Source organism: Phoenix dactylifera, chromosome 9 (genome assembly GCF_051530095.1).
Source record: "Phoenix dactylifera cultivar Ajwa chromosome 9, Ajwa_hap1_PhDact_Kaust_v1.1, whole genome shotgun sequence".
NCBI lineage: Eukaryota > Viridiplantae > Streptophyta > Magnoliopsida > Arecales > Arecaceae > Phoenix > Phoenix dactylifera.
In genome coordinates, this window is record NC_143198.1 from 3,075,809 (window position 1) to 3,097,377 (window position 21,569).

The following is a 21,569-nucleotide window of genomic DNA, read 5'->3' on the forward strand; positions in this document are numbered from 1 at the left end:
CTTAAATGTATAAAATAAATGAAAATAACAAATTAAAACTGTTATATTCCGATCCCAATAAAATGGCTGTCAGCTCGATAAGCTTTCCAGAATAAAGTCATTTAAATATATTGTAAATAAGGAAGTGTAAAACTTCAAAAAGATTTTCATTGTTGGGTTACAATAGACGTGCATAATAATGTGAAGATAACCTCAAAAGCATAAGAATTTGGAAAGAAAATTTTAACAAAAAACCTGTTCAGGATCCTTCCAGAACTTCTAGAAACAAGTGTTACCAAAATCAAGACATAGTTGTAGATCAAATATTCAATTTTAGACATAAGTTTGAATTAGAATAATCCACAATTACTAAAAATATCTGCTTGCATCATCGGTAGTTGATGGTGCAATGCGGGAGACTGAGGAAAGCTGGAGAAACATGATCGTTCCTTAATATTTCAGCAGGATTGAGCTGTAGTCATGGAGCAAGAACTATGATTGCTTTTGAAAATCAAATCTCTTAATATTTTACTGCTTTTTCTTTAACACTAAACTACTGCACTTTGGGGAAGAAAATTCTGATTACCAACAAGTTATGGGCTGTTTTTTTTTTTTGCTATACCAGCTAAGTATTGAACAAGTGCTAACAGTCTCCTTTCATTAATAGGAATTTTATAGTTCAACACCTTCGTACACCTTGGCGTTTCAAAATATCTTGAATGAAGAAGCCCACTTATCTGAAGTGCTAAATTGTTCTACTTAGTTTAAAAAGATCAGGTTGAATCCACCATTTCTTAACATGATGGCAGGGACCATATGCACTACCAATCAAGATATGCGTTCACAAATTTTATTTTATATGCTATGATGGTAGGTCGGAATATGTACATAGTTTGGTCATGATTTTGCCAGGTCATTTTATGAACTAGTCGGTTTACTGATCAACATAAAGATATGTCATTCATAAGTCAATGGTCCATCAGGCAGCATTGAAAGTTTTAAGTTGGCCAGCTTTTAGTCATTTTCTAAGTTTATCATTTCCCCCTTGACCATAATATCTTTATATAATTTAAGCTAGGCCCGTTGCTCAAGAATGTTGAGATAGTTGCTAATATTAATTCTGGTAACTGTAGTGACTTATTTATGGACATGGCAATATGCATCATGGTATTATAAAAGTCTCCAGTGTCTGTTGCCTTCTCATTGATTACTTATTTCATCTTTTACATAGGATAATGTTTAACTCCTACTTTTTGATAATTATCATATTGTTTATGATCAATACATATATATATATGCTTGCATGCGACATTAATTTGAGCAAATTTGTCTCTCGGATAGGTCTTAAAGGGGGAGGCCTAGGATTTCAAGTTTCTAAATAAAACTTTTCAACATTAAGTAGAAACAAGAAAAATAATAACTGTAATTATCCCATCTCTATGTACATGTCTGTCTATCCATCCATACATCCATCGGTTCATAACATTATGCTTAATTAATGGTTTTAAAGAATTCATGTCACTCAATTAGTAGCATATGAAGAGAAAATTACCTTTGGATGTGGATGGGGCATACATGGCCAAAAAAGAAAGAAGCCTATGTAACAATTTCTTGATTTTTTATCTGTTTCCTGTGATCTTTTTTCGAATATGTTTATTGTGACCAGGGTTGCAAGTATCTCCATGTTCTCATTTCACCATTATGGTGCCTCCTATAGCTTCTTGTTTTCATTTCTCCACATAGCAAAACTCTCATCTTTTTATTTTTTTTCTTTAATACAACCTCCATCAGGTCTTCTTTTACATTATTCAGGAAATAACTGGGACACTTGAAAATGTACTAGGGTACCTATCGCGCGATATGTATTTACAGATGCATGCATATGTATCCGTGGACTCTAAACTAGTTACAGTTCTGGGTGATGAATGCTGAAAAAATGAGCAAGCATCATCTCTGAGAAATACATATTTGTTTGCTGAGTTTCTTATATCATGTTTCTTGCAAAGTAAACTATGAATTAAGAAAAGAATATGTTAGTGTTGTTGTTAGTAGGAATTCCTGTGGTTTCTGTCTTGAACTGGAAATTTCCTCTTTTTAATTGCAGAATGTTTTTGTTCATTAATAGACATTTCTGTTTTTTCTAAGAGTTGCGCACATGTATTCCAAGACCTCAAGATTGTACATTTTATCCTCTCAACCTATGTCAGAATTTTATGTTGAATTTCTTTGGAATAATGTTCTTAAGAGGTTTTGCTGACTCCTTTTTCATAATTTTTGCAGGAATGGGAACAAAAGTACAGTACAAAAGCTACCTTCAGGATATCATCCCATGAGCGATCTTAATGAGAATGTAAGCAGTAGTTGGTCTTGGTGCTACGAAGATAATATGTTGAGTGGACATCTCTACAGTGGTTTCATGTTGAGGCCAGTGAATGAATATTCAGAATATGATAAACAAATGCTAAAGCAGACGATGCTCGAACATGAAGCCATATTTAGGAAGCAGGTAAGCATGTTCACACTTCCAATTTAAATTGTTTAAGACCATGATTTTGTTACTGATGTGGAAAAACATGCTCCATTATGTTAGCTTCTATCTTTCCGGTCATCCCTGTTGACTGAGCAGCATGACTTGATTGTCGCATCTTAGTTAAAGCTTAATGGTTTTGAACCCAATTGAACCATGATATGACTGGGTTTGAAAGTTCCTACTCGTTTTAAGTTCCTGTGCACTTCATGAAGCATCATAGGCTCTTTTTCTAAAAGAAAACAAAATTCAGAAAGCATAAATCTCGGTTTCTCTTCTTCTTTTCTGCATAATATATGAATTAGTTGTTCAATAAGTTTGCCGTCACTGAAATTGCAGTCTTGTTCTGTAATCTAGGTCTATGAACTGCACCGTCTTTATAGAATACAGAGGGACCTGATGGATGAGCATCAAAAGGATGGGTTGTACAGAAACTCTGTACCATCTGATACATCTCAATCAAATTCTTTTTCATCTCAAATGCCATGTGAAGGCACCAAAAAGATATGGCAGATGTCTCACCTGTCTGTAGCGAACACCAGTTATGACAGAGCACCTTTTGCAAGCACTGATGGCATAAGGTCCTCCTTAAGCTTTCTGAAGGAAAGTAATCTGCAATCTGGTCCTATTTCAATAAAAAATGGAGTCTCTATCAAAGATGGTGAATTGCTCGACTCTAAGCTTCAGAAATTTCCTAGGAGAATGTTGAACCTACAACTTCCAGCAGATGTATATATTGATGGTGAAGATTCTGAAAGATCAGGAAAGAAAAGTTTTGCTGATTCATCATCTAGAGTTACAGTTCCGCCTGGAAGAACTTGCGGCTCTGATCCTGAGAATGATCTAAAGCTTACTTTAGGCACTAGCGAGGGTCTTAATTGCAAAAAGGACAACAAGGTACCAGATTCATGGACACAAAATAGTTTGTCAGCTCACAGCTTGGCTGATTTGAATAAACCTATAAAAGATATATGGTTTGAAGGAGGAGAAGCAAATTCAACTTCCACTCATTTTCTTGGCCTGAGAACTAACAGTGAAAAGAATCAAGGTCATCAGTTGTCAACAAGATTCAACACAAATGTCCTAGGCCTACATGGTGCTTTCTCTAAAGACAGGCATGGTGATGAAGGGTCTAGTTCAAACTTCTTGCTTGCAGATAAAGAGGAAATAAGACAGGAATGGCCATTCTTCAATAGTGAAAGTGGTGAGATCTTGCTGACCTGTTTTGGGGAAGTTAGGTGTCAAAATAATGCCTTTAGTTTATTTATTTTTTCCATTGATGTTAATCTTGAAATGGTCCAGATCATGGTCTGCCGAACCGGTTCAGCGTACCTTGGTCCAGATCATTATCACTTTTGTAGTTCCCTTTCTAAACATGTCCTGGATAAATGCATTTCATCAGAAGTGACAATTCTCTTATTTTTGGCTATATATATATATATATATATATATATATATATATATATATATATATATATATATTATCATCTGAATTCTCTTAGACCCTAAAGGGTGATTCAATGATTTACAAATGTAGAGCATGGCATGATTGATCTGTTTTCTGTAATCAATGTTGCAAAGGGTACAGAGTGCATTCATTTCACTTGCATCAACCAAAATTTTTCATCTCAACTGAGATCTCCGTCGAGATAACAGTCCGCACTGATATTGCACACTCACTAACATTGTATGTACATAATTTCAGCCGTTATTATCCTGGAGATATAAACCAGTATATCCCAAGAGATAAGTGAGTACGATATCAGTATATTAGCTGAGTTTTCTTAGTCTTTTTTTTTTCTTTAGGTAGGTATAATATTGATTGGTTTATTGATGGAACATAAAAAAAAAATGAAACTACCACTTTAACGTAAACCTAAATGATAAAGTTTATTAGAACCATGTCTTGGTTCTTTGAGTCTCTGGTCGATCCCTATTTCAGAATGTCTTCTTTTTGTATTTGAATCTACTAAATTTTTTGATAGAATGATCGTAGAAGTAGTTTCTAAAGAGTGAATGAGGACCCTTTTCAGTTATGTCTTAGTATCACCATGCTAAATGGTGTTGCTATGTATCTGACCATATTGGTCCTAGTGTTGCCATGTATCCGACCATATTGGTCCTTGTGTTGCCATGTATCCGACCATGTTGGCCCTTCATGCTCCACTACAGTTTGCATCAGTCAGTACCACTGTATGTGCCAACTGCTTGTTGTAGGTTCACATGGAAGGAGGGTTGGGGTTTGTTACCAACTACTGCCTTGATACATGACGAGATCAATGCTTAATATATTGCCACTTATTGTTTTACATTTATTTTTTGGCTTTGTGAAGTTCATGAACATGCAGATTTGAAGAAGAAAAGTAAGTTGTTACATCCACTGGTTTTATATATAAATGTGACTCGTATCAAGTGGGGTATATATTTTGAACCGCAGTGGTTCAACCAGTAGGGAAATTTTAGCTGTGGGATGTTCATCTTTGTGCACATTTGTTGCGTTGTTATTTTGAAAACCACTCTGAAGATTAATGACCTGTAGCTTCACATTCAATTCTGCCAGACACTTTGTTTTTCTCAGTGAATATGGTTCCCTCTCTCTCTCTTTTATTCTTTTGTCTAAATCTTAGGGTAGTGCATAAGTAGACTCTTATCTTTATTTCTTTTCTGTTGATACTTTGTGCTCTATATGTGAGTTTCTATCTTTTTCATCTTTGTTTTTCCGACAATTAATTTCACAGGGCAAAGAAGGAGCAGCACAGTTTTTTTCAGTCCAAGTCTCTCCGATGATAAATTCCTCATGTCATCTGACACCATACACCTGAAGCTTAAGAATTCACATGGAATTGTTTTACCACAGCAAAATAAAACAGAGACATGGTTCAGACAAAGGCCAACTTATGGTATTGAAACCTCTGGAAGTACTCATCTTGCCACCTCAAAAAGTTCAGCAGAGATATTTCCTTCAATGCCTTCTTTCTCAATTCTTCCTCAGACGGACTCCACTACTGCACCTTCCCTGGTTTCATCTTGGACAAAGCCTGTGAACTGCATAAACCACATTCCGGTTGCAGTTCGAGCACCTCCATGCTTTAACGGCTCAACAACTCTGAGTATGCAGAACAGGATATCCAATGTAACTATTAAGAACATAGGCACTGATCGTGAAAAATGGCAAACCAGTAGGGATTCAAATTCACGCCCAAGAGTTGGAAGCGAGGCATCCCCTTATCTAAATAGATCACTTGATGATTTTGGGCTGGATTCTAAATGTGCACCATGTTTACAGCTACCATCAATCACTTTTGGTAAGCCAAACCAGAATGATACTGGCGATGGTTCAGCTTATGGAAACTCCATAGGTCATGGACCCCAAAAGTGTTCTAAGGATTTGCAATGCACAGATGTGAAGTCACCAAAAGATGTAAATCTGAACCAAGCACTTCCAGATGGAATTCAAACTGATCTTACCGCCCAACAGCATGTAGTGGTATGTAATCTAGAGCAGAAATTTGAGGAGTCCTCGAAAGGAATCTCTTGGCTCAGTAAGAAACCAGCCTGTGATGAATCTATTGACTTGGAAAAACATGCATCTCAGATGGAGTTGGGCTTCACACATGGTCATTCTCAGCTGATGTCCAGTTCCCATATTGTGGCTCCAAAATCTGATAGGAAACAAGATAAGGAATCTGGTCTAAGTCTCTGTAATCCTCAGGGTTCTACGTCAATTTTGCAGGACATGGAGATTAGTGTGCAGAAGAATGAGATTTCTGATGATTTTAGCAGTCGAAGAATTCTTGGCTTTCCTATTCTTGAGAAGGTTCAGCAGGGTGCTGTTTCACGCCAGGAATGCTCTTTGACTGATGAAAGCATGTGCATTGAGAAAGACATACGGTTCACTGACTTGACCTGTGACATGAAGGAGCGCAGTTCTGAGAAACCAATCTCCATAGGGAGTTCAATCACGGAAAAGTGGTCTGAAAACATTAGTATGAGTTTTAGGGACCACATCAATCTAAATGCTGAACTAACTTGTATGGATGACCCAAGGCTATCAGAGTTCTCACCTAAAAGTGAGGCAGCTGGTCCACTGCCACTCCCGGTACAAAGAGTTTCTGAAAAAGTCGCTTCTGAGAACAATTTGGAAGCACCAATTTCGCAGGAAGAGGGGAATATATTGTCCCATCACAGATCTACGCCACCGAGCAAAACAGATGGTTCGCAACAAACAGAATGCTCTCATGACAAGTTTGTAAGGGAGGCAGCAGAGAATATTGTTGCTATGTCAGTGGATATATATAGCCATTTAGAGGAAATCACATGTCATCCATTGCCTCCCGGTCAATGGAATACCTTGTTTTGGCTTGCACAGGTGGTTTCATCCAATGCAGACAAAGGAGTTCCAAGGAGTGGTGGAGATGGTAGATATGAATCTTCAGAAGATAACGGATTGGATTCCTTCGAGGCTATGACACTGAAGCTCAAAGAAATTAAGGTGGACAATTGCTGCTGTAAGCCAAAAGAGTTTGAGAATAGAAAGGAAGGAGAAACTGGTGCCGCTTCGCTGCTTCTGATGAGGCCTCGGAGAGGCCAGGCAAGAAGGCGGCGGCAGAAAAGGGACTTTCAGAAAGATATTCTACCAGGCCTTGCATCACTGTCAAGGCATGAAGTAGCAGAGGACCTTCAAACTATTGGAGGACTGATGAAAGCATCAGGCAAGTCTTGGAAGACAGGCTTAACAAGAAGGGACGCTGGTCGGAATGGCCTGCATTCCCAAGCAAAGGGAAGGAGGCAGCCTAGAAGTTTTGTTGTCACCCTATCAGACACTCAGGTCAGTTCCCCACCAGTGGATCCCATTAACACTGATCTGGAAGTTGATGGGAGAAATATGATAGGGTGGGGAAGGACAACAAGGCGGTGCCGTCGACCAAGATGTCCACCTGGTAATGTCTCTTCTCCTCTAACTGTTCCATATTCACATTAATGATTTCATAGAGAGAATTAGGAACAGGAATTTTACTTGAGAGTCAATTGAGAGGTAAATATAGTCATGGAATGCTGGTGTACATGTTCTTCAGTCCTAATTTGGGCCTCTATTACTGCCTTCAGTAAAAAACTCTGTACATTTTACGATATATGCTGCATTGTTTGGTCAAACAAAGGGCAAACTATAACGTTTGAAGCTTAGTTAGCCGTAGAAACTTTGGTGTTTACCATAAATTAATTTATGTCAAAGAGAGACCGTACCTCATACGGCATCACATCAATATCTGCAACGGATTCATTGGTGAAGAATGCATGAAGGGGTTCGCTATCTAGGCTTTTCGTCATAAATTTTTAACGAATCTAAATTGTGCCTATAACATCATGCCCATGCAATGGATTCAAGCACCTTCCAGGACGGGAAGGATATCTTTGTACTGTCATAATTTGATCGAAGCAGCAAGAGAATTCATGAAAGCAATGGACCAAAAGCCCTTACCTCTAAACTGCTCACCCCAAAACAAATCAAACTCATCATTGCACCCGAGCTCTCCATCCCCTTCGTAGCTCGAAGCAATTGCCATACGCGGACTCATTTCCCTGCTATTCTAGAGCCCCAGTCCACCCTCCTTGAAACGACCTGAACCGATCTGGAGCTCTCCTCCTACCCAGCTCTCTCTAACATTGGGAATTGGAATTAGGAATGATGGATGTGTGCGTACAAGCTAAGGCTGGTTTCACTCAATCAATTGTAGATTATTTACTCTTTACCCTCAAATCCAGAGCAACAACACTTTGGGTATGCTGATGATATACTGATTACTGATAGTGATCTTCTATCGCTTCTACTAAATCTTTCCTCCAAAGGATCATGGGACGACGTAGCATGGATGGTGTGAAGACATGGCGAAAAAGGAAATGTACAGGCAAGGAAAGGAGGAGGAGGGCGATTGGCGGGCGCGGCCTTGATGGTCGCTTCTTGATGAATGTGGGGCTGATGCTGAGGTTGGTGCAGCGGTTCGTCGGGGCGGAGGAGGTCCTGGCGGCGATGGCAAGGAGTGGGGCCGCGGCGCTGGCCAAGGTGGCGAAGCTGGCGGACGCGTACCTCATGGAGGCGGCACTCGACGCCGGGCTCCTGGTGAAGTTCGTCGTGCTGCAGGTGTTCCAGCAGTTGACCACCGAGCGCGACGTGTCCGTCGTGCTCAAGACTGTGTGCGAGGATATCGTCGCCTCCTCACACTCCACCGTTTTCAAGGCTCCCCTTCGACCTCCTCCACTTCCACCCGCCTCACCTCAGACCTCTAGGACACGGTCTTCTCCGGCGTCCACTCCAAGTCCAACTTCATCTTCCCTGACCTCAGCGTCGTCGCTGCCGCCGCTTCCGCATCCGCCACGTCCCCCTCGTCAACCGTTTAACGGCCATCTCACGGGCTCCATTATTCCCACCGTTTGCCGGCGCGACGATCCTAAAACTCGGAGCAGACAGCAGACTCCCATTTCGAACTTCATCGTTTGCCACGTGAGCTTCCATTCAGATAGTACGGTGGGTCCCATTCCAGATAACCAAAAACTCATACCTACGTGGTGTGCACCAGGTAGCCTTGCACGCCGCCAACCACGACCGTTCACTTTATAATCAAGCCGGCAGAAATGAACGGTCGTGATTGGCGCCGTGCACGGCGCTGCGCCGCGTACTTGCGACGCAGAGAATATGCCTCCCAAGATCAGCCATCCACGTGTACCTCAAATCCGACCGTCGATATGCGCCGGACGCGAGGCGATATTAAGAGCCAGCCTGCTTTATTGAAACCCTAGGTCGCGGCCAAATCCCGGGCACTCTCCGTCTCAGAGCCTATCACCTCGGTTCCCGCATCGCCCCCCTCCACGGCCACTAGGTAACCGACGCCGCTGTCGTGCCTCCTCTCTTCTCCTCTTCTCCGATCTTTGGATCTCTTCTTGATCTAATCTCTGTTTTCCTTGTCCTTCTTGTTTACTTCTCTTCGATTCAGGGATCATGTCGGACGAGGAGCACCACTTCGAGTCGAAGGCAGATGCAGGTGCGTCGAAGACGTTCCCTCAGCAGGCTGGGACGATCAGGAAGAACGGGTACATAGTGATCAAGGGGAGGCCGTGTAAGGTTTGTTCTCGATTCAATCCGATCTCTTTCGTCCTCTGCTTTCTTTGAGTCGGCTATCTTTTTTCGAGACGAAATCGCTTTCTGAGATGATTCGATGTTTTTTATCGCCCTTTCTTTGCGCTCTCTTTTTGTGGTGGACTTTGTGGTTTAGCTTGAATTTTATCCGATATTGAGAATATTTAGTGAAATTCATGCATTCGCTGGCTGCATATGTTTTGTTTGGGTTTCTAGTTAGGCAGCTTGACTGGATCGGGTGTTTTGATTCTATTCCTCCTAATTTTAGTGATGATACGTTGGAGTGACATTTCTAGTCTTTAATTCTTTTGTTGATAGGTGTATGTGTTGAAGCGGGACAAATGTTTTGAGGAAAAGGACAACTTGTATATGAGTATGATATCTGTTATAATTTCCCCCCCTAGATAAGCAACTTGCATGTGGTTAGCAGTTAATTGCATCTGTAGAATAGTGTGATGCTAGATGCATTTAATATTGTGTATAATTTTAGGATTAGTTGGTCTGTCAGATTTGATGTTTGCAAAACTTAGTTCATTGGGATTGATAACCATGGAGCTTTATAACTTGGTTTGGTTCATTTTGGAGCTTTGTTCTTGAGAATAATTCTGTCCGAATATGATTGTCCCTTGAAAATTATGCTGAACAAGGGAAAAATCGAGAACTAGAAACCCAACGAGGCATACTTGGTTATGGGCTAGAACATAATTAATTTTGGTCTGAGAATTGATTTTATAAATAGTGGACCACAATAATGTTTTAGTTCACACTCAAGTGATTGGGCTCATGTATGTCTCTATGATATTTGATATCTGTCCAAATACCGCTGTCTTCTTTGGAGCCTTATATGCTTATTGTGAGGGAAGTCCATGCAGAGATTGCCAAGTTGGATCTGGAGGGCAAGAGGCTGTGGTGCTGGATCTGGTTTATGGGGATGTCACTATACTATAACTATAACAATCTAGCCTTTTCGTAGCTCTTTGGGGTCAGCTCTTATATTTTGAAATGAACTGAAGAAAAATTTGAAAAAGAACTATCTAATTTCCTTATTAATACTACCTTCAGCTCTATCTGATATTTCTTTGAAGTATGAGAGGATATCAGTTGTATTCTCTTGAGGCATGTGACTGTCTGTTAACTTTATGTATTAAATATTATGTATCCTATATTTTGATTATGTGCGTGTGCTTTGCCTGTTTATTGTTTTGTGTGGGAGACTTGCAAAATTTATGCATTGCCTGTAGGCTATTTGAAGGTACTTATGTGCGGGGTAGTCATTATTTTTGTGATCTGCTGCCATATTTTTCTTTTTTTGGATTTTTGTGATGTCGTAAGTGATTATTCTGTTACTGTATTTCCAGGTTGTGGAGGTTTCAACCTCAAAGACTGGGAAGCATGGTCATGCAAAATGCCACTTTGTCGGCATAGACATCTTCACTGCAAAAAAGCTTGAGGATATTGTGCCCTCGTCTCATAATTGCGATGTTAGTATCTTTGCATCAATTTGCTGTTAATACCATCTTAGGTGAATGCTTGTTTTTTCAATGGGACATCATAATATGTTTGGTTTTCTTTTGCAGGTTCCACATGTCGCTCGTACTGACTATCAGCTGATTGATATATCCGAAGATGGTTTTGTAAGTCTCAATTTCTTTCTTGGTTATTTAGTGTCGGTTGCTTGGTTCATATATGTATTTGACACTTGACTGCAAATGCAGGTGAGTCTTCTGACTGAAAATGGTAACACCAAAGATGATCTTAGACTCCCAACTGATGAGAATCTTCTTACTCAGGTCAGTCATGCATATTCAATTTTAGAAATATGGGAACAGTTATTTATGAAACATGAAAATCCATGAAACAGTTCATTCAATTGTAGAAATATGGAGTGGGAATTTGGGGAAGTAAGCTTGAGGATATAATGAAAGCATAACTGTTGCAAATTTCAGCATAAAAATAAAAAGAAATCTAAATTTCACTATTCTTCAGCTTCAATCTTTTCAATATTTGAATTATGGAAATAATTCTTTGGTACTGGTATTGATGGTAAAATAATTAGTATATTTAATGTATGTTGTGGGTTCCACTTTCTATTTATTATTTGATAGGACCACATTGGTGATGTGTGATGTCTATGCTGCCTTGCCCTTGCAAGTTGTTTATGGCCAGAGTATATAGAACTTGTGAATAAGATCTTAGAATTTTCAATTATGGTCAGTTGTTCATGTGTAAACAAGTTCAAGGGTGCAAGGTCCAAGGATGCAAGAAATATGTTGAGTTACAATCCACATAAGTTTTGTGAATTTTTTTGTTCAAAAATAATATCATGTGGAACTCATAATTCTTGAATCATCCAAATTTGCCATAAATTAGATCATTGTTCAAACACCTAGTCACCCCCAGTCTACACCTCCATAATTGCGGGAAGGTTTATTGAGCTATTTATGAACTCCTTTGTTTTTTATGTGCAAAGGAAGAGGTGCATGCAAATTCATAGCTGTTTAAGCTATTTGCTGACAAGATGCTTGTTGTCTGTAGAAAGAAAATGTCCATGCACTTGGTCTGCACAATTGTCATTCAATGATGCATCATTGCGGCAGTACTAGCAGGGGTATACTTACTACTCCATAAGGTTGATACTCCCCCCTTTTGAGTTAAAAGAAAATTACACTGTTCTTCTGTTCATGCCCCTTTTCGAGGACTTGGTACAAGGCTGACCTAACTTGCTTGCATTATATGACCTGACTGTTGCCTCAGTGTCATACCCTTCCACTTTGATATGTGTGGATCTTTAGTGGTGCATCCTCAAGATCTCACCCGAAGTGATTATAATATGGTGGGGACCGCCCTGGGTATTTATACAATGGGCAGGACTCCTTGCATTCTCTGGTTGCTGGGAGTCTACCCTGCTTATTAGCTAATAAATTAATATAGTTAATAACGGATTATGGATTTTGGAATATAGAATATGTGAATTGGGCTCAAATTGGCTCTGTTATACATGAAGCATGTTGAGTTGAGCCTCATCCCTGTAACTTCTAAACAATCTGAATTTTGAGCCATGACTTCATCTTATCATCTAACCCAGATGTGACTGCTAAACAAATGACAGGATTAGTGAAGTAATTCACTATATTGAAGCGTCATTTTATTGTTCAGCTTGTAGTTTTTCATTTACAATCTGGGTGATGTTCCATGTTCTATTTCAACTGGCTGCATTCCATAACCATTAAACTCTGGTAGTCTCTATCTTCAGATTCTTTTGTTGGACAAGCTTTCTTTTTCTGCTTTAGTCAGATGCCACTTGCTGTGCTGTTTCTGGTTGCCTGAACCTATATGTTTATTAGGAAAGACAAAAAGTAGTAGTTTTGCATTTTTATAGTTTACTAGTTTTGCATTTTTGTTTGAATTTTTATAGTTTACTAGTTTTGCATTTTTGTTTGAATTTTTATAGTTTACTAGTTTTGATTATTTGAACATGTTTTAACAGTTTTGGGATGAAAATCATCAGAAATCATATTTGTTCTGAAATTAAAAGTTCTCTTCTGACATCAATTTGCCATTGAAAAATAGATCAAAGATGGGTTTGCCGAAGGAAAAGATCTGGTCGTGACTGTGATGACTGCCATGGGTGAGGAACAGATTTGTGCGCTAAAGGATATTGGCCCCAAGTAACTTGTCTCTGCACCTCAGAATGTTGTTGATCAAAAGGGGTATAATGGAGATTTCTCAGATTTGAAGATATATAAGTGGTTACTGTTTCCTTGGCTTAATCTGGCTTTTGTCACATGAACCACGGGCAATGTTTGGTGATCCTTGCACAATCCATCTCTAAAACTCCTTCCGTAAGGTCCTAGTGCCCTAATATATCCATCTTATTAGTTATTGTTTTTTTTCTTGTGCCTCTATATTAGTACATTCCTGGAAATGCTTGTAAACACAAGGAGTTCTTACTTATGATGAAGCTTGGTTTATATTTTGCAAGGTATAATACGTCTTTAGTTGCTTCCTGACATAATTTCAATAGTACTATAATTGTTTTTGCAAAGGTAGGCCCTTTGCTTCGCCACTTGTGGAGAGTAGGAGGCTTTCTTGCTTATCCTTGGTGGCTCTCTCTGAGTGTAGATTTGGGAACTTGCTTTAGTGAGAAACATGGAAGGCATGCTTGGATGACTTGAGCTTTGATTTACATCGTATTTCTTTGGCAACGGTCGTTGTCTTCGTTTTGTAAGTTCCTCATGGATCGAAGTGAAAGTTGCAGCTGTATTCAATGTAATGATGTTACAGAAAAAGTGCAACAATGGCTAGCTGATAATAATTTCAGAATAATTCTAGATCATTTAGATGGATAATGGTACCAAGCCAATCATCAGGACTGCTATATGCTTCCCCATTGAGGGTCTCAGCAAGATATTGAAAACTTCTTACCTTGGTGATGGAGACTGATCCAAAGTTTCGCTATTTTTTTTTTTGTGGTGTGCTAGAGTGGTTGGGTTCTGCAAAATCACAATCCTCACAGTTTGCCACTACAATATCCTTTGTTACACAATGGCACAGAGAAAACCGGCTACATTTTATGTAGATTGATTGTTTTCACACATTATATGTGTAACTTTCATTTTGCTAGGGTAAACAATGGCGTGTGATGAATATCGGCATACCAAGGCTGTGCCACTTTTCATGAAATTGCTGTCTCAAATCACCTTACAGCTATATAATATTAACACCTAATTGAATCACCGCGTGACGCAGAGCAGCCCAATTTGCAATGCATTCATTTCGTCTTGAACTGGAATCCTACTGACAACTCCAATTGGAGAACCCCGAACATAGCTATTGAATTTTATTTTTAGGAATCCGGGTTGTGGGGGGATATCATGGTCTTTAAATATATTTATATTGTTACCAAATAAAATAGTATTTTCCAAAAAAAATGCCATCAGAAAAACTATATATTTATTGAATAAAGAATGTTTTAAAAAAATAATGTCATTATTTTTGTAATTTTCAAATATATTTTCATTATAATGCTACTATAGTGACTTTTACAATAGTCATTAGAAAAAAATAAAATCATCCATTGTTGAATAAATAGCAATCATTTATTATACGAGTCGATGCTGGTTTTGGTAAGATCTATTATGTAGACATCATGTCTTTATTCAAATCTTGGTTTAGGTTCAGGACCCTTTTTTTTTGGGATTGGAAAATTATTGAATCTAGACTTTCCACCAATGAATTACAAATGGCCTGGGTTTATAACAGCTATTATTTTGCTGAACATATTGATATTAAAAATTTGAAAAATTACTTAATGGTCAATAATGGTTTTGATGAGCGACTATTATAGTGGAACAATGCATTATTCAATTTTTTTTTTGTTAGAACGGATGACTCATACACTTCTAGTGTGAATACATTCAAGGAAGTCAAATAACAAGTCTTGGAGCTACATCTCTACCTATCATGATCCGAATATTACGGAGCAACGGGTGGCAGCCACCCATATCGCCGGTGCCTCTTGGATCTAGCCGATCACCGTAGTTGAGTCATCCTCGAGCAGAACTGCGCTGACCCGTAGAATATGCCGGGCTTGATACAGATCAGCCTAAACTGCCCTCATCTCCGCCCGAAGAACAGAAAATGTCAAAGATCTGTTATCCACCAGCAACAATTACTTTGGAGTCTCGGTCTCTGATTGGAGCCTATACTCTAGGCCTCTAATCGAAACCCGCATCGCCCCTCCTGCTGCCATCTAACATGCATCCGTCGAAGTTGACATTGAAGAAAGTCGGAGATGGAAGCTCCCAGCTGAACAAAACTTAAAGCCTCAATGTCTCAATTTGGTAGATCAACTGCAAAACACTCTTTGACAAATGGTTACAAGTTGCCTGACCCCATCGTGTAATCATGCATTATGATCTTCAAACAAGACATAATTTGACTCTATGTTCATTGATTGGTGCCTGATTGGTAAAAAGTTTATATCTATGTTTTTAATTCTACCAATCCCATTGCCATATAAAATTAAAATCATTAAATATTATGTAGTAAAAATTTATTTTTTATATATTTTTGAGCATATTATACCAACAAAATAACAAGTTGGTATATCGATCATATATTTCCAGTAAAATTATCTAGCAACAATGAGGTTGAACCTTACATGCTAAGCATGGCAACTAATCTAGCATACATAGATGCTTCTACTTTTTTCTAATCTAAGTATTTAATTATTTTTCAAATCAGATAATCTTTAAAAGATAAAGTCAAATGAGAGATCCAAGTGAAAACACATCACAATCATCACCTTTAAGATTTTGTTGAGACGAAAAGTTATCGAATTTTATAAGTATTTTGACTTCAGAAACATATAGACTTACATAATTAGAACTTAATCTCTACGAATTATATAAAATCATAAAAATATAGCCATGCAATCAACCCAAGCTATTCTTTTATGATTTTATATAAGGAAACGTGTTAACACGAAAAATGGCAAAAAATAAAAGATATTACGTACACATAAAGTCATGTGCGAGAGAGAAGTTATTAATTGAGAAATATCAGTGTAAGGATAATTCCGCCATATAATATTCATGTCAACGTCACTAATTCCATTTGAGTTTAATTGGGAGGGAATTTAACCCCCGTCCCCTCCCACTCTCTAAAACTTGCGCGCCGTAGACTTCCCATTGGCTTCCGATTTCCACAAAGTCCAAAAAATCCAAAACCGAATCCAATTTCGATCGAAGCCTCGACATCAAACTCATAACTGAAAAAGAAATAAAAATAGAGTCTTTTTATTCCCTCCGCCATGAGCACTCGAAAAGGATAGATGGCGGAGCGTGACGGAGGAGCTCCGCCGCCGCCGGCGACGACCATGGCAGAGGAGAATTGGTTGTTAGTTCTGTGGATCCTACTAGTAACAATTAAAAAACCTTTTTTTAAAACAAAAAGTAAGTCCATTCACATATACTAAGTAGATGCTTGTTTATTGATTATCAGACTATGATTTCTAACTGTGTTAAAGAAAGGTGACACTGAAAGGAGGCCTAGTTAAGTTTCTTGGAAGTTGGTATAAAGTTCATACGTGAGAAAGTTCTGGAGTGGATGCGAAAGCTACGAACCCATCAGTATTGGTCATTTACTATTTGAATCACTTCTTAAGCCTCATTTTGAATGCTGGGTCGTGGATAGGGGAGTTCCCATGAAAAAACCTTCTTTTCATGTTGGTGTCAATGGCGTAAATTCCAAAATGACAAGAAAGTTATAAAAGATGCGAACTTGAAAAAGCTTTTGGAAAATCCAAATACTTGCTTGTGTTAACTGATTTTAAGAATTAGAGATAACTTTTGCCCTCTCCGGAGTCGAGAAGTTGATTAATTATCAAGGTGTAAGCCGCTACTGACAAGCCAAATTTTGATGTGCTCATTTTGAGAGCCTTGTCCTAAGGAAATTGGTGAGCTTATGGAAAAATTAGCTGACATGACCCCTCAGATTGGTTTCTCCAGCTAAAATTCTTTGGAGTTCTTGGCTCTCATTACATTGAAGGAACTTATCATAGTTTTTGAAGTAACTGGATATTATCCTGATTATTATATCTTCTCTGTCTCTTTATTTATTTTATTCTATTTTATTTTTGTGAGAAAGTGGGAAGACCAAATTTGAGTTCAAACACAGAACATTTCCCGGCCTAAGTTTCTACTTATGATGTTCCTGGGAAACAAGTTCATAACTTGCATTCACATGTCAGTCTGTGGGATATTTGCATGGATACTTCGGTTTACCTCATCAACAGGCCCCGGCACAGATCACAGGGCAGGCTGCAGAGTCTCATTCTTACATGCAAGATCAAGCAGAATATCCATCTGTCTCAGCAGCAATGTCAACCTCCTTCACACAGCCAGCTTGTTCTTTGATCAATACATTATCACAGCAACAGATGCCACCTTTGTCATTAGATGCAAATAGCACTACTGTCAAATCTGCAGATGTTTCCCATTCTGATCATAAATCTCAGCATACATCTCTCAACGTTGGCAATCCGGCCAATGATGGCTGCAACTGGCTCAAATACGGGCAAAAGTAGGTGAAAGATGGTGAATTTCCTAGAAGCTACTACAAATGTACATATCCAATTTAAACTGCCCAGTCAAGAGATGGCCAAGTAACACAGATAATTTATAAGGGCCAGCATAATCATCTGCTGCCCCCACAAGATAGGTGTGGCAAGGAATGTTGGTACTTCGCCAAGCAGATGCGATGAATTCAATGGGACCTTCCATTTTCCTGCTAATCCTAAAACTGGCACTGCACATTTCAGCAAATCAACTGAGATTACATCTAAGAGAGATCGAGATTCCAGCCATGGGACACCTGAGCAATTGTCAGATGCTAGTAAAGGTGAAGTTGGTAATGGTGAACCAGGGACGGACGAAGGGGGTGACAGCATGCAAGATCCAAAACGAAGGTCGTGTTCTATTTATTATTTTCCTTTTCAAGAATGGTAGCAGGGGCACCACTGCACCACCTTTAGTGTTTCTCGAGCCAAACACTTGGGAACCATGTTTGAAGGTTTGAACCCAGAACTTCCTCCCAGATGGAGGAGTGGTGCACCATCTGGGGTATAGTTAGTTTGCTGAAAGTTTGGTTGTTTGCATAACTGTATTATGCTTACTTTGCACCTGGTATTCTGAAAAGTTCTGGTTCTCATTGGGCAGGAACATGGACACCAGGGTGATGGAATCAACCTCGCACAGGACGATAACATAACCAGGGATTATTGTGCAAACAACAAGTGAAGTTGATCTTTTGGATGATGGTTTTAGGTGGCACAAATATGGACAGAAAGTGGTCAAAGGAAATCCTTGCCCAAGGTTGCACATCCAATCTGACTCGTATGCTATAACTGCCAGTACTAGGAGTAGATTTCAGTTCCACTACGTGAAGATATTCATCGGAAGCATATACACTGACATTTCCAATTTATATGTGTACTTCATGTGTCTTAATTTGACTTGGTAAAAAAACATTTGATCTTTTCAGAAACATAGATAGCTGATAGTTCTATTGCAATCTGCAGGAGTTATTACAGGTGCACTAATGTGGGATGCAATGTGTGGAAGCACATTGAAAGGTCTTCAACAGATCCTAAAACTGCTATTACAACATATGAGGGGAAACATAACCATGATGTGCCAGAAGCTAGAAACAGCATCCACGCCACTGCGAATGCTGGTGCTGCTACCAGCAGTCTACAACCAAAAGCACAAGACATTGTGCCAAAAAAAAAAGAGCACAAAATACCACTTCTAACAACCAACCTTCCCTTCAGAGAACAGAATTTAGAAATAATGTCCAACTGCCAATTGCAGTTCATCCACTCAAAAAGGAGCATGATATTGCTTAGACTTTCTGTGCCTGGATGAGTGTTATTGAGTGAATGTCGTGCAAACACTTTCTGCAATCATGACAGACTAAAGAAGGCCTTAATTTAACACCAAAATGGCAGCAGAGTGAGAAAATGGATAATTTTTTTGCAGGGATGGTTGCATCCTGTAATTAAATGATTGTCATGTATTGTTGTAGTCAATAAGCCTATCATTTTCTACAGTCCTGATTCTGTGACTCCTGATGCATTTGTTGTTCTTTTCTTTTGTCCATTCTTTTTTGCATCCTCTTGTCAGAATGCTGATGATTAAAGTGATACACCTTGCGGGTTCTCCACGTAATGATAATAACATCTGGATGAAGATTTTGTATACATTTTGTGAGCATGAGATCTATAGAATTTTCCTCCACTGCCACTAATTGAACTGCTATTTAAGACATATGCTCAGTCATAATCTGATCATGACTTCTATTAAATGCCTTTATTTTTTTTTTAATAGCACTCAGTTTCTATGCTAAAGACCAATGATCCCATTTATGTTTTTTGGACATGTCTGATTTCCTTGTCTTGCTGATTCACGCTTCAAAATTTTGCTATTGATTTTCTTTTATTCCAGCTTCTCAGTATTAAATATGCAAAGTTGTTTAGTGCTACTCCAATGAGCAGGGTTCGGAAAATAAGCCCTCCTCTGAGGACATCATGCAATTCCAGTCCTTATCTTGTTGGTAAGATGGACTTTTAACATGAGCTGTGATTCTGTCCTTGAACAAGAAGGTGCTAGCTTGTGATATCATGAAGCTTGCAGTTGGATGCTTAGATAATATGACTGCAAAATATTACCAACTTTTATTTCATCAAAAAATTAGTTTGTTTTTTCAGCCAATAACAATAGGAAATGACAACAACCTGTGGTTGTTGGTCGTAGGATCATACTCATTTCAGTTGCAATGAAGTATTTTTTGATGGTGTCATGTTTGCTCCAATGTGTCATGCAGGCTGATAAATTATAACATGCATCGTAGATTGCTAACCATCTGATCGAGTATTTTATGGGGCCACTGATTCAGTTTGCCTGGCAGGTACAGGCGAGGGCAGTGCAAGGCACATTTCACATACTATGAATTTCAAACCTGGTAAAGTGGGTGCGAGCATAATGTAGTTCAAAACTATTCTCCATTTCATAAGATATAGATGCAAGATTTGCTATACTAGTCGGTACGGTACCATACTATTACCTAGCCAGTACACAGTTTCGCATCATACCAACATTTGATACGCCTTGCCGTCTAATATAGCACCATGTACCAATATTATAATAAGATGGTACTGGTACGGGGTCCAGTATTAAGACGGCGAGCCTTGTGTCGGCGTGAATGGTGTCCATTCAGTTGGACCAGCTGGTTAGTGCAATGGCAATCAAAGGTAAGGTCATATTCCTCCATTTACTTGCTAAGAACTCTTCTTCTTATGTCTCCATATTGTGTTCGTCCTCCTGCATAACTTGTCTCTGCATCCTGTCATATGCTACCTGAAAGAGGAGGTTGAGGGCAAAAGCAAAAGCAAAAGCAAAAGCAAAAGAGGGAAGAACTATTGTGGCAGAGTGCTGTGCCTACAGAGAAAAGGTACCAAGGAGCTTTGCTGAAGGTTACAGAAGAAGAGTAGTCTACCCTTCACTTTGAATGCCAAATCTTAACTTTTTGCAGGAAATATTTAGCATCCTTCATATCCTAACCAATTGTTGAAACAAAAAGGTGTCAAAATAATTTACTGCAAGTCATGGTTGTATTTTTTGAGCAAAAACTTCTAGCCATGGTTTAAATTATCATATCCATGGTTGAGCTTTCATGGTATGGAAAGAATCCATGAATCAATTGACTAGGTATAGCAGAAGATCTATTTTAAAAGCTTGATTCTTACAGGAAAACTCAATCCTCAAATGGGAAAGATACCTTTATGAGAATTGGTCTTGGTAAATAGAGTTGGTTTCTGGAGTGACAAAGCCATGGTGCCATACATAGTTTTCTGTTTCATGACATGGTCAGTCGGGAGCAAAATGTCAAGAGATACCAACCCACCTTGTCCACTTCTTTATTTTAAAGCATCCAAGTCAGCTCATAACTTGATACTGGATGAACGACCTGATCAAAATACTAAAAGAAAAGAAAAGAAAAAACATCAGAGAAAAAAAAAAGGAAGAAGATGCATAAAGAGATGCATGTGCCAAAGTTCTCGAGCTTCTCTTCTTTGCATATTATAGTGTCGGCATTGATGGACTCATGCGGACACCCATAACATTGGGTTACTCGAGGCATCCATGATGTGTGTTCTGTGTCGAATGTATTAGTTAAACATAAAGAGCAGGTAGGTGCATAAGTACCTACTTCAACTCTTGGTGTAGAATCTCACCCTTTCCAAACTCATAGGAACAATTTTGCAAACTAACCAGGAATTTCTAACTTCGCAAACCTAGACTGGTTCAAGAAATTGGAGGTCTTAATCTGATTCCCTGCAGCACTATTAAAAGTAGATGACCCATCAAT

The 21,569-nt window shown here is 38.9% G+C and overlaps 1 protein-coding gene and 2 pseudogenes across 4 annotated transcripts; all 3 read left to right on the plus strand.

Annotated features, from left to right (window-relative positions):
- Positions 1–2,261: 2,261 nt before the first annotated feature.
- LOC148702389 (uncharacterized) lies at positions 2,262–8,480 on the plus strand (annotated as a pseudogene). Its single transcript, XR_015968607.2, has 4 exons — positions 2,262–2,485; positions 2,864–3,710; positions 5,245–7,446; positions 8,354–8,480. The product of XR_015968607.2 is annotated as an uncharacterized LOC148702389 (transcript).
- Positions 8,481–8,485: 5 nt separating this feature from the next.
- Positions 8,486–13,626, plus strand: LOC103704441 (eukaryotic translation initiation factor 5A-2). Of its 2 annotated transcripts, XM_008787713.5 has the most exons (7): positions 8,486–9,381; positions 9,496–9,623; positions 10,997–11,119; positions 11,216–11,272; positions 11,354–11,428; positions 12,174–12,267; positions 13,209–13,626. In XM_008787713.5, exons 2-6 carry the CDS (start codon positions 9,501–9,503, stop codon positions 12,264–12,266), a joined length of 471 nt encoding a protein of 156 aa, XP_008785935.1. In that variant the 5' UTR covers positions 8,486–9,381; positions 9,496–9,500; the 3' UTR covers position 12,267; positions 13,209–13,626. The 2 variants fall into 2 exon arrangements, with proteins under 2 accessions (XP_008785935.1, XP_008785934.1); XM_008787712.5 differs by lacking the exon at positions 12,174–12,267.
- A 2,847-nt stretch (positions 13,627–16,473) lies between these two features.
- LOC103704575 (putative WRKY transcription factor 4) lies at positions 16,474–19,175 on the plus strand (annotated as a pseudogene). Its single transcript, XR_016396452.1, has 5 exons — positions 16,474–16,560; positions 17,392–17,723; positions 17,827–18,108; positions 18,359–18,514; positions 18,721–19,175. The product of XR_016396452.1 is annotated as a putative WRKY transcription factor 4 (transcript).
- The last annotated feature ends 2,394 nt before the right edge of the window (positions 19,176–21,569 follow it).